The 13,650-nt window shown below is 31.8% G+C and overlaps 1 protein-coding gene across 1 annotated transcript in view; it reads left to right on the forward strand.

Moving 5' to 3' along the window:
* LOC108745961 (N-acetylgalactosamine kinase) overlaps window positions 1-9,017 on the forward strand; it is an 18,230-nt gene extending 9,213 nt beyond the window's left edge. Inside the window, exons 2-10 of the mRNA XM_018482405.1 lie at window positions 2,063-2,235; window positions 2,595-2,762; window positions 3,989-4,196; window positions 5,254-5,362; window positions 5,661-5,818; window positions 6,293-6,433; window positions 6,694-6,808; window positions 7,953-8,157; window positions 8,412-9,017. Coding sequence (XP_018337907.1) covers window positions 2,075-2,235; window positions 2,595-2,762; window positions 3,989-4,196; window positions 5,254-5,362; window positions 5,661-5,818; window positions 6,293-6,433; window positions 6,694-6,808; window positions 7,953-8,157; window positions 8,412-8,589 — 1,443 coding nt within the window. The 5' untranslated portion in view covers window positions 2,063-2,074 and the 3' untranslated portion in view covers window positions 8,590-9,017. The remainder of the gene's footprint in view (window positions 1-2,062; window positions 2,236-2,594; window positions 2,763-3,988; window positions 4,197-5,253; window positions 5,363-5,660; window positions 5,819-6,292; window positions 6,434-6,693; window positions 6,809-7,952; window positions 8,158-8,411) is intronic.
* The last annotated feature ends 4,633 nt before the right edge of the window (window positions 9,018-13,650 follow it).

Below are 13,650 nucleotides of genomic sequence, written 5' to 3' on the forward strand. Positions count from 1 at the left end.
GAGAGAGAGAGAGAGAGAGAGAGAGAGAGAGAGAGAGAGAGAGAGAGCATAACATTTAAGCTTATTCTACAATGTGCATTTTGTTTTCTGTTTTCTGATATTTTTTTACATTTTGTCTTTTTGCTTCTTATATCCGGTTTTTTATTTTATATCGCCTGAGATAAAAGTTAACGAACTTCGAAAGAAACAAGAAATACACAAGAAATACAATTGTCGATAAAACGGTTGTAAAGGAAAAAAAAGCAAAAGATAAAGAACAAGAAACAGGAAACAAAGAGCACATTGTAGAATAAGCTTTAAGCCAGGCGATTCCGCTTTATCGATAAATTAAGCCCCTATCATGCATAACTATGCAAGTTTAAAATATCTGTTTTATATATTAATTGATAAAAATATTAATATTAAATATTATATTAATTGATATAAATACTTGTATACTAAAATATTATGCAGCACTCAACCATCAATCGACAACATTATCATTTGTACATGTATACATCTTATCATTTGATAAAAGAAACAAATATTAAAGCTTTATAAAGATAATGGATAATACAAACTACAAACAAGGCCTAATTATTGTAAGGAAGTTTTCATTTCGTGCAATACCTTCGGAGACGGTACGAATAAATATTTTCAAAAGAAACTCATAAAGGTAAAACATATTAGGTCGATATATTGGGTTATCCTATTGTTGTAGCGCTGATCGTTTGATTTCTAGCGCAGCAGCAAATGTAATTATGCCGTCATGTATTAATGGCTTTGCAAATCTTATTCAGCTTATAATGCCATATTAATTCGTCACTAATTTCTCGATGAAGCAGATTTGTTATGCGGTTTGCGTTGCGAGCCACTTCGCCGTGTACATGTTAAACGTCATTTCCATCAAATGCCATTCCTAGAATTAAAAGGCGAGCCGTACTGCGCGACCTCAATGAACGTTTGAATAAGACCAGTGAACCCCAAGAGATAGAAGCTTTACACTGTAATAAAATTTAATCGTTAAAAATTTAATATGTACTTTTATTATTTATTATTGCTTGCTTTCATCATATCTTGTAAAAGAAAGTCGTCTTTTAAATTATCGTTTTGTAATAGCACGATCGAAGGTAGTCACGAATTATTTTCTTGAAAATATTCTTGTTTTGCCTTCTATAAATTATGAAGGTATAAAAATCATATCAACCAATTCCATATATTTAATATATTAAATATTATGAAATTATTTAAACGTCTATGTATATTTTAGAATATACTTTCTATATTACTACTAAATATTTACCTATATTTCTACAGAGAAATTGATATATTATTATATAAATTATCAATATAATTATCAATCTAATTATCAATCTAATTATCAATCTAATCATAAGTATTAAAGCTCGATTAAGATAAATCGATACAATCAAATAATGTCTATTCGAACCAATACTGGATGACAATGTGGAGATTGCTTTATTTAAATTAACATAATTATAATCGCAGACGTTTCAATCCCGTTTCGGATCCTAAATGACATCATTGTTACATTATTACTCTTATGTGAGATGACTGAATTTTGTTAACAATTTACATGGAGCATTGATAAAGATCCGAAACAGAATCGAAATGTCTGCGATTATAATGTGATGTTAATTTAAATGAAGCAATCTTCACATTTTCATCCAGTTTTGAATAGGCATTATTTAATTGCATTGATATATAAATTATATATTGTCTTCTAAATGTATTCTTATTACACGATCATATGGTTAGATCAAAGATAAGAGACTTAAATTGGAAATGCGTAACTGTATTACTGTACATTACTGATTCCTACTCAATGCATTTCCTGTATGTAGTTTAACTTGAAATAGTAATTATCGACAAAGTTACTGCCAGTACCAAAGCAAAGCATTTAATCATGCATCACATGATAATTAATTTTGTTAGGTTAATCGTGCGATGAAAATGATGATGAAATATTCAAGACGATGTAATGTAAATTATTACATAACATTCGAGATAATTGGACGAAGCATCCCGCGGTTTCAAAAGAACTTCTTACGTTTTTGCGTAGGTGACTATTGAAATGTCCTATCAAGCTAATGGAACCCGTATCGTCGAGGCGGATGATCTTGTGCCTATTTTGGCACCTACCACCGACATTTTATCGCGATTGAAGACTTTGGCAGCTCATTTCATCACCAAATACAATGTAGAGCCTTCCTTTATCGTTAGAGTGCCAGGAAGGTAAATTTCTTTTTAATAAAAAATTTAAACCTTACAAGCTCTATTATCAAATGCTTAATACGAAATTAATTATATAAGACATTATGTATAACACAATTATATACGGATCTTATATAATTGTCAAATAAATTTATATCTTAATTTTGGAAACGCGGTATTTACATAAGTTTTGTAGGCCCATTCAGAATGTACTTTTATCAATAAATGTGCGCTTTTATTTCTAAAATTCTATACGTAATGTAATTATATGTATATTAAATGCGCGCTGACATCATAAGCGCATCCTGAATATGAGCCATAGCTTCTAGAGATTCTGCAAGTTATGCTAACTAGATACATTACTTCTGGTTCCGTTACAGAGTTAATCTGATAGGCGAGCACATCGATTACTGCGGATATTCAGTCTGTCCAATGGCCATTGAACAAGATATTCTTGTCGCGGTAACATTATCGAAAGATAATGAAATTCATCTCACCAATATAGATTCGAAATACGAAGACTTCCGATGCAGTTTCGACAATACAGGGTAAGTTGATAGGAATCTAAATTCATTTACAATAGATAGAATCCAATAGATAAAATCAATAGTTTAGACACGTTTGAGAATTTTTCGATTAACCTTATAATATTTTGTAGAAACTAAACGGTACATTAATTTTTAAGAAACTCGAGATTATCAAGATCTTACGATACATATCGCATCTAATACTATATATAGCAAACTACGCACGTGGCATATAATGTAACATCTCTATAATGCACGTCGTGCTCACAGTTGTGGTCTTAGGCACTTATAAGCACTTATAGCTCCTTAACAATTTAAGCCTGCTGATCCCTTACCGCGGCCATCTTGGATTATGACGCTGAAACTAGAATTATGTGCGATTTATCCGTACAGTGTACGTGCGTTCGCATTGGTTGAGATAAAATCCATTTCGCAATTAAATTAATCTAAATGAAAAACATGGCAGTTATTTTACGATGTAAAGGTCTAATAAAAAAAAAAACACCGAATTATCAATGGACTTGTGCTACGCGTAATGTAAGAAAAGCAGATGATATTGTGCTCGCGCGCAACCTCGCTCTCGTTTGGATTAAATTACCTCCGCGCTTTCTTTGCTCCATGTATAATACCGAAGAAGATAATATGAACTTTCTTAATCTCATTCATTATTCAATGTCGCGCAACCACGTCGGATAGCATATAACTCAGATGACAGACTTAGCGAATTATACCATCATCTATACCATTATCGATTTTCCGATTTTTCTGTCATATATGTACGCGTTAATTTTTACAGTGATAACAGACAAGGCAATAAAAAGGAACTAAATATATGAATAAAATATCTGACAATAATAATCTTCCTTTCGCAACACCTTAATGCCGAGAGTTAAATTTCTATAAATGTACATACATGGAATGAATGATTTTGCTGAAATATTTAATTTCTAAAAATAAATATTTAATTTCTAAAATTTTAATTAGAGATCCGACAATAACGTTACTAGACCATCAAAATAATTATGTGGAACGTTTAAGCGTTAAAGGTGCTAACGTAATTTTACTCAAACTAAGTAGTAACTAATTTGAGCAATGTCATTATAGCAAATAGTTCGGACGTCCTACATAATTATTCTGACGGTCCGATAAAATTATTTTCAAATCTGTATCTAATTAAATTGTTTAATACTTCAGCAAAATCTTCTTTCCGTGTAAATGTAGCATAATCGCGTTTCGCTACATTTCAGATCTTATATTAGCGATAGCGAAAGCGGGCCGGCATGGTACAAATATTTTCTATGCGGTGTAAAAGGAGCGCTGGAAATAATCCCGGCGGAGTCAGTTCCAACGGGAATTCTGATTGCGGTATGGGGAAACATTCCCCCTAATTCTGGCCTTTCGAGTTCTAGCGCGTTGGTCTCGGCCGCGCTCCTCTCGGTCGTACACGCTAGTCAGGTGAGTGCTTTAATTATTCATCTTACGCGCGAAACGTTTAATATTATCACATCTTCCGCCCCGTATTACGAAATAATATCACGGGCGCTATGTCATCTAAAAAAAAAAAAATAAATAACAATAACAGAGTAAGGTTAATGAAAGTTGCGATGCGGTAAACAAAACGCAATTAATTTTACTGAAACTAGTTTAAAATTAATGTTCGTAACAAATAAGTATTCGAACGTTTCGCGAGATTCATTTTGAAGGTTATTCATTACTGGTGAAAATTCCAAAGTGAGTTGAAACGTTCGAACATTATTTATTGTGAACATTAATTTTGTGTGTAGTAGTTTGTAAAATGAATTGTGCTATGTTTATTAGGTCGCACTTTAATTAGCCCTGTTCTATTGTTGTTTAAAAAAAATCATTAACAAGCGTGCTGCGCGTGAATGGATGTAGTTTGAAAAGTTCGCAAATTACTCTTTTAGACCTTAATTTATTATTATTTTTCACTTTGACGATATTTATTATTATTTTCCACTTTGATGCGCAGTTATATACTCGGCAATTCTATCGCCTAATTCTCCAGACTTTTCTGTTTTCCAACGAACTTATATGAACGATGTAGAAACGAGATATCGTATATTTATCGATGTCACAAGTACTAAGTGCTGAGAGGTATTGTGTTTAGACAAGTGAGTCAAAATACCGATCACTACTTCGTATAGTACTTCTTCCATTACTTCTTCTGCTCTTAGATCCTATTTCGTTGGAATGCCTTGGATGGTTTTGTGTGCTCGAGCGGATATCGAACGCGACATAGACACTACGGATCTTTGAGATACTTCCTTTAATGCCTTGTATTATTTTTCGAGTAACATTATCTTATATACGTATACCTTTCAGCTTTCTATAAAGCTTAGATTTTTTTATTTCTTTTAGTTTGACAATTTTTATCTTAAATTTATTTCGCAAATTGTTATTTTAAATTAAATATAAATATATTTATTAATTGTAGTCGTTATCACAGATATTATTATTTGTGATAATAGTACAAGCTATTTGTATATTATAGCACCAGTTATCAAAGCATGAATTGGCAACTATCAGTGCTCGAGCAGAGAGACATATCGGCACTCAAGGTGGTGGAATGGACCAAGCTATCGCTTTTCTTGGGAAAGCAGGTAATTCCGACTTTTATTAATTTATATGAATAAAATATTGTTATTTATTCACCTATTTTTGTTGGTTTCGCTTGATTCTTCCTTATTATTCTTATACGAAATTAAATCATAATAAAATTTTGTAAGATATATCTTTAAAAATTAAATAATTAGAAGAAAATATTTCTCGTGAATCAATCTATGGTAATCCTCAAAACTGTTTATATATATAATTTTGTGATCATACAAGATTCTAGATTCATATTAAAAAGTTCAAAATATACCGTTTTTTCGTAATGTTGTCTATTTATTCGTAAAGGTACGGCTAAGTTGATAGAGTTTAATCCTCTGCGTGCAACTGATGTAACATTGCCAGAAAATGCAGTGTTCGTAATAGCACATAGTCAAGCATATCACAACAAAGCCTCAACCGCCGACTATAACCTCAGAGTTGCGGAATGCCGATTGGCCGCACAGGTATTTATATTTTTTTACAGTAATACCGTATCTTTAAAAAAAAAACGGAATTTTCGTCGTAACTAATGTTACATATTTTCAAATATCAATTTAAATGACAGTTATAATTATACGCCCTTATTTAATTTATTTTCTTGATTCAAAATCTTTCAAATCCTTTAAATATTCATAAAAATAAACACAAAAAATTATCTTATCAAAGATTAAGATTCTTTTCCCGTTTACGCTCGTTGCTTCTTCAATAGACATTGATTGATGCATTTTGCATTTATTCAGGACATTTTCTAACTTTTAACTTCCTTGATTCAATTTCCTTCGCTTTTACTTCCCCTCAAAAGCCATGTATTCTTGAATTTAATAATATATGAAGAAAAATATAGATTTCATGCAAATACGCAATAATTTATTCACGATATTATATCACGATCTCCTTTCCCTCAACTAAGCAATGAAATCTATCTATATTCTGTTTAGATGATAGCCAAGAAAAGAAATATGGATTGGGAGCGTGTTCAAAGATTAATCGACATTCAGGAGAGACTCGCTTTAAATTTGGACGAGATGGTTACTGTAGTAATGACAGAACTACACGAAGAGCCGTATACTCTTGATGAGGTACACATTGTAATGCAATAAATAAAAAGGGAGAGATTTTTCTCTTGTATAACAGTTTCTCAACGCAGGGTATATATCTTCTTAAAGATTATTAAAGAAGTGCATCTCACAAAAAAGGAAACTTCATACATTGCACTATAAAAGATAATAAAAAAAAGTTTCGTGTAATTCATTCGTGTTAAATTTGATATCGGAAGAATGTCTTGTCATTAACGATGAATCAAGGACAATTACCGATGGAATATAAATTTTTCTCGTAGATCTGCGAGAGCCTCAGTACGGATTACGAACGATTGAAGAAAACGTCTCTCGTCAGTTCCTTTAATATCTCGCAAACGTTCAAACTGCAGCAACGGGCTCTGCACGTTTTTCAAGGTAAAGCATCAATTTTCATACGCTGGTAAATCGCCAAACGCTATTTTAAATCCGATAAATCAAGTGAGCTTAAACCCTTCCTTGTTTTTATGCACCAATGTATTCTTAACTTTCTCACGCAAGCAAATGCATTACAATTCTCTGTGAATTTCATACTCATTAGAAAAAAGTTTGAAGATTTATTAAAAAGTTAGGAATCGTACTTCGTTTCGTCGCATTAACTGAGTTATTAAAGTACTTAAGTATTTTCCATCTTATCTCTCGATATTACCATCAAGCGTAAAAGCAGCGTAAAAAGTTGCAGGTCGAATCTCAGAAGTTACAGCATCTATTGGTTTTGTGCATGAAACTGCACATAAATTAATTATGTACGAGCATTATTATATTCTATGAAGCTATAAATTATTTTGCTAGACACATGTCGATTGTAACTTTTAAAAGGTTTGAAAGGTCCGATTCTAAACTTTCTGAACTTAAGGCTCCTGTTTACCCTACACTATTACCCCAGATTGTAACGTCAGAAGCAAGAAAATACACGATAAAAATGCTGTCAGATTATCTTTGAATAAAAATATTTTTTTCAATCAAACATTTGCAATTGATAGAACGGACTTATAAAAATATACCAAAAAATTCTTGTTCTGAGAAAAAATTAAATCATATTTATTTTTTGCACTATTAATTTGTCACAGCTGTGAACATGCAGCCTACTTCATTTTTGTATAATTCATTTTCAAATATATGGAGCTTTAAATATTGGAGCAGAAAATAATTAATCATACAAAAAACTGATGTTCACGTTTAAAATTTGTATTTAATTTAATTTTTCTCTTCTATTTTAATATAATGTCTCTGTTTTATTTTAATTCAAGTTATTGACTTGAATATGTGTACTTTCATCAAATACATTGTATCAGTGAAGTACAAATATAATGTCTCTTTCCCAGTGCAACAAATGCTACGATAAAGCGCACATATTAATTAATTTCAAATCGATTAGCGTCACTCGTTAGCGTTAAACACTCTGCAAATATCTGTTAAATGTTACATTGAATCATCATCGCATTGAAAAGCGCGATAGTTCATTATCATGGTGGTCAGTAAACTCGGCTCGATTAACTGCACCACTGCTTTTACACCGCAGAGGCAGACAGAGTGCTCGCGTTCCGCCATATAAACGAGGAGGGCAGCATAATGGAACACGAGAAGCTTCAACATCTAGGCAACCTGATGTCGAAGAGCCACGCCAGTCTCTATAAACTGTACGAGTGCAGCCATTCTAGCGTGGATGCGCTCGTCGAAAGAGCCATACTTTGCGGTGCATTCGGCGCTCGACTCACAGGAGCTGGGTAAGTATATTATTACACCAAGTTAAAATATTATAATATTCACACACGACAAGAAAATGTAAATTATATCTAAATTGAATTTTCTGCTATACCAAATATAGAGTGCTTTTTGCAATGAGAATTTATCAAATAATATTATATTAAATTTATATTAATATTTATTCAATATTTTCTTGTATATTGTTAATTTCACATATTATTTGTCACTTTTATTACTTCACAATGAAAATGAAATCGTTATTTTCGCAATGCAGTTGGGGCGGTTGCATCGTAGCTATTATTGATAAAAACGGAGTTCAGCAATTCGTCGAGGCTCTCCGAGCATATCTTTGTCAAAACAGTACGAAGGATCGAGCGGAACTCGAAGACATGGTTTTCCCGACGTCACCAAATCAGGGCGCTATTATTTACACAGCGTCAACACTGTTTTGAACCATAAAATCCTGCGATAAATAAATACATATAGTGGTCTTACTTAGTGCGCGTTGTCACACCTTTCCTTTGTTTTGACATTCCATCATTTTTTTCCTGCTCACTTTACTTCCCTCTTTTACCCAGCTTTCTTTCATCCTACGTCACAAATTTTAATTGAATGATAGGATGCCACTCGCCTATGCGCCATTCGGTGCGTCTTTGATATTTTCGATGCTTGAAGTCTGCCGGGAACGAACAGAGTATATTATTTTTAAACTTACTTTGCTTCTTGCCATTTAATCACTAATATATGAATTCTATTCATTGTAATAGTATTAAATGAAATCTATTGAATAGAGTGCCTTGTAATCGCACATTACGATATTCTCGAAACAAAAATCCCTTATAATTATAATAGAACAAATAGTAATTCGTTATTTCAAAAATGTACCAAGTTAATTACATGATTTAATTATAATAATTAATATAAATTATTATTTACTTGTAATACTTTTAATAAAGATATAATAAAGCAAGATAAGATACATAAAGATCATTTTTACATCTTCCTCTTTCTTTCCTATCTTTCCGTTTTTGCTGCTTTTTTTACAATGAAACTTTTTTTAAAATAAAACCGATAATAAATTACAACGAAAGTTGATTTAATATATGACAAATAAAAATGATAATTCAATGTTGAGTGTTAAACAAGCGAAATCTTTGTTATCTTCAAACACAGACGTGATCGATTACTATTACTTTTGACTTTTTAATTTAGAAAAGAAGATATATATATCTCTCTGAAAATTCCAAGAAATGGAGGTTAGTTGGATATACATATCTACGCTCCATTTTTTTAATAGATATATTTCCTACTTGGTGCTGTTTTAATGAAATGTGTAATACAAGATTCTTATGTTTCCTAAAATATCACTGAGAAAATGTATAATAATGCATAAAACTGTAAAATATCTAATTGAAAATAAGTGAAAAAGGCTATATTCGATCAAAGCGGGTCTAGTAATAATTTTGTGCCAATTATAAATATTTTATTTTTTAAACTTATTTTATCATTTAACGAATTTAACGCATATAATTTTGACATTAGTCGATTTTACGATTTCATAATAATATTAAAAATGTCAAGTTAATTTTATATTCGCTCTTGTAGTTTTGCCGATATATTTAGACGTCACTATTACATAACCGTAATAACATAACCGTTGTGAAGTTTATATGATTATTACGTAACTCTAATGAAACCGCAGTAATGCGAATCCTAGATCTAAGGTCACACAACCATGCAATGAAAGCATGTACCTGTAAAGGTGATATGATGGCAGGACTTGTACTGCATATGCGAATTACATCAGATATTACCTCTCAGTGCTGCCGCATGTTCCAGGATGGACAGAGGTTGCTTTGTAAGACCATAGTTATTTAAAAACACATTAACTTTGTCGTTCAAAGACAGATAACGTAGATGATCTTAGGCCCTTGCACATTACTTTCACTTAAACGAGGCTTAAAACTCCCACTTTCTCTCTTAGCCGAGAGAGTGGGAGAGATAGAATTTTAAGTTTCGCTTAAAGTCAAAGTAACGTTGGTGCAACCGGGCCTTAAGCCTTTATTTATAATAGCGTTTCTGTTAAAGAGTTTAGTTGACAATTTAGAATTAATTTTATTGTTTTAATAAATAGATATTAAAATAACAACTTAATAGTTAAAATTTGCTGGTGACACATATTTTTAATCAAATTTTAAGTAAGTTCAATTAAGACTCAAATAAGAGTATTTTCTTTCTAAACCTCTCTCTCAATCAAACGGAATTAAGTGTTATCTTAGGCGACGCTAATAAGTTCACAAAACAAAACGCGAGACATGTAATAATAGTTTATTTATCAAAATTGATTTGAGGAATAGAATATTTAACACGAATCTGTGTTATAAAAACGTTCAATATTTCAACAATAAATTAACCGGCACGGCTATTGTCGTATTACTATTTAAAATTCGCGATCGTGAGAGATAACTCGGAAGATATTATTCCAAATATTCTTTTTCGTATAATTAAACATTCAATAAGTTAGGATTTTCTACATCTCTCTTGATTTTATTTGATTCCCTGATGAACTTCACGTTTGAGTGCACAAAGTACTGTACGAATCAACGATGATTCAAATAATAAAAAATTGATAAATTGATCCATTAATAATAGTTGTATTTTATTGAGAATTGAAGTGTTGGCAGTATTTGAAAAACGTGTGCGATATATACTTTGTGTAAATTTTAATTGTATATTTTTTAGATTTTATTTTAATTAGTCGTTTAATTAGTCGTTTTAATTAATTCGAGACATTATTTTCGTATCGCACGGTTGGAATGCTAATATCATTGAATTTTTTATTTTTGCAACATCTACGCACCATTGGTATAAATTATACATACCTATATTATATGCATATATTATATGTATCATTGGTATAAATTATTGAAGATTTCCAATAAATAATCTGCGAGATTTAGATCGTTGTACTAATTTGGAAGATTTGCAAATGTCAAACAGATCGTAGTGATAACATAACGACCTTCGTACTCTTCCCGTTATTCTTCCATCACGATGTATGAATAATAAAGTGCGTCGCGTGCAACTAATGTCGGGAGTGCCGCGTAAATTTGTGCAATTATTCTATTCTGATGATTAATGTGCGTTATTATTAACCGTGTCTCAACGAATATTGTGTGTGTGTGAATTCAACAAATCCGAAAAGAGAAAGAGCAAGGTTGTGAGGCATCGAACAATGGCAGCACAACAACGAAGTGAGTAAATTATGTTGTATTTTATTAATAGATCTCTTCGTAATTATATCCATTAATAAATCTTCGTAAATTGTATCAAATATAACACGGACCTTGTACACAAATTAGTTCAATACAACTCGTCAATCCATTTAAATCGCAATTTGAGAAATTAAAGTTGAAGTAGACGTAAAAACTTTAAAGAGATCTCTCCTTTTTTTCTTGATTTTTCAATTTCTCTACTTTTAATTTCGTGTTTTATTCGCGCAGATCTTGTATAAACAATAAAACTTGATTAATTAAACTTGATCAATTGCCTATTGTTTTCTGTGTGTCTCAGAAGAAGATAAAAGGAAAGAATTTAAATTAATTAAATACATTCTATAAGAACAGTCGATAGACATATAAAACATGCGAAAACTATTTTAGTTATCTATGTTTTATTGTCAGGCTTGAACTGCATTGAACTAAACTTGCGGATTTAGTCAGTGTCTGTGAAGGTGACAAAGCGATCAGACAAGCGTGTGTTCGAATTGCATAGACTAACCATAGTTAAAGTCGGAACGCTTGTACGAAATCTCTCCGGAACTCACCGAAGGTGTTTCAGTCTATGCAAAGCACAAATTAAACTTAACATTCATTTTGGAAGTTGTTCCCAAACAGCTATTGATCAGTGAAAATCTACTGCAATATTACAATAGCAATCAAAGCATTGCTAAAGAGAGCAGCTCAAGTCCAATTTCTATGGATGATTGTAGATAAGAAGAAAATCATATGTAAAAAATAAACCTTATAAAATTACAGATTTATTTCATTTTAGCTATGAATTATTCAATCGCCGTTTAATCAGTGCTTGATCATTTAAAAGTCGTCAGATTTCCTCTCGGAACATTTAATACATTAACAATTAATTGTAATATATCATCCTTTCCATCAATTGTTCTTTTCCGATGAAAAAAATTTTTTATTTTATTATTTAATTTCAATTGAACGAAATCGAATACAATTATAAAACGATCTCAAATTACGACCGATTATTTCCTGTATGATATTCATATTTCCACATATTTGTTTTATTAATAAACGAGAAATCAGTTATACCGACAACCATTAAATGTCAGTAGCTAATATATCATCAAGACAAGAACAAAAGACTCCGTCATTTCGATGCAGCCCCTTTAAAAGCGCATCGCGTATTTTTGTTCGATTGTTCACACTTCGGATTTTCGTTCGTTTTTTTTTTTTATTCTTCTCACTGATAGATCGGCTTTCTCGACATATACACATACGCAACCCGCAATACGACGATTTTCCATTTGCCCACTGAAATTCTTTCCACTATTATTCGAGTAAACAAAAACGAGTAACACTAGTTTTCTTTTCATTAAACTACGTGCTACTCTTTCTTTTGTTTTCGAACGTTTTATTGTGTTTGATGAAATGCGAAAAATATATTTTTTATGTCAATGATCTATCAAAATCGGATCGACTTTTTTCTATTTTTTTTCTGATAACACGCATTCACATGTCAGTATACATATATACATATTCTTTCAAAGTCGGAAACTAGATACGAATCGCACAATGGCTTTAGAATTGCGTTTTTTAATAAAAGAAGTTCCCCGAAAAGAAAGAAGAGAGAAATGAATCGAATCTACTGCGGAACATATTCTGTCTCGCTGGACATGTGGAACATCCTCCAAACCTCTATGTCGATTAACAATGCTTTCAGAACTTTAATAAAAGAAGTCTCTTGGAAAGAGGGAATAGAAATAAGTCGAATCTATTTGCGGAACACATTCTATCTCGCTGGATATGTGAAACTCCCTCCAAATCTATGTCGATTGATGATAACACGATATCGATACCACGCGCCGCATGGATGCTTTTAGAGTATTACGAGATCGATTCCTCGTTTGTTGGGATTAATTTTTTCCAGGGATCACTTTCGCACGTCACCCACGAGCATATATGGTAGACGACCCTCAAAGCAACAGACTTATCCTAGTTTCAAATAAAATTAACACGAGCACTTCGCGTATGTGGAATTGAAACTCGATAAAGTAATTTAATCGCAATTTAACTGATCATTCGCACGTGAGATTCACTTCCCGAAAAAATATTCGGCACTATCGCGTTCGTATATTTTAGCTTGATGTATTATCATGTCGCGCGGAAGGCGAAACAAATGATCAATTGATTTAAAAAATCCGTCCATTAAAATGCATATCGTATTCACGATATTATGATTCGTAGATATGAAAAGAAATATCATGTGGC

Source organism: Trachymyrmex septentrionalis, unplaced genomic scaffold (genome assembly GCF_001594115.1).
Source record: "Trachymyrmex septentrionalis isolate Tsep2-gDNA-1 unplaced genomic scaffold, Tsep1.0 scaffold16, whole genome shotgun sequence".
In the NCBI taxonomy this organism is placed as follows: domain Eukaryota; kingdom Metazoa; phylum Arthropoda; class Insecta; order Hymenoptera; family Formicidae; genus Trachymyrmex; species Trachymyrmex septentrionalis.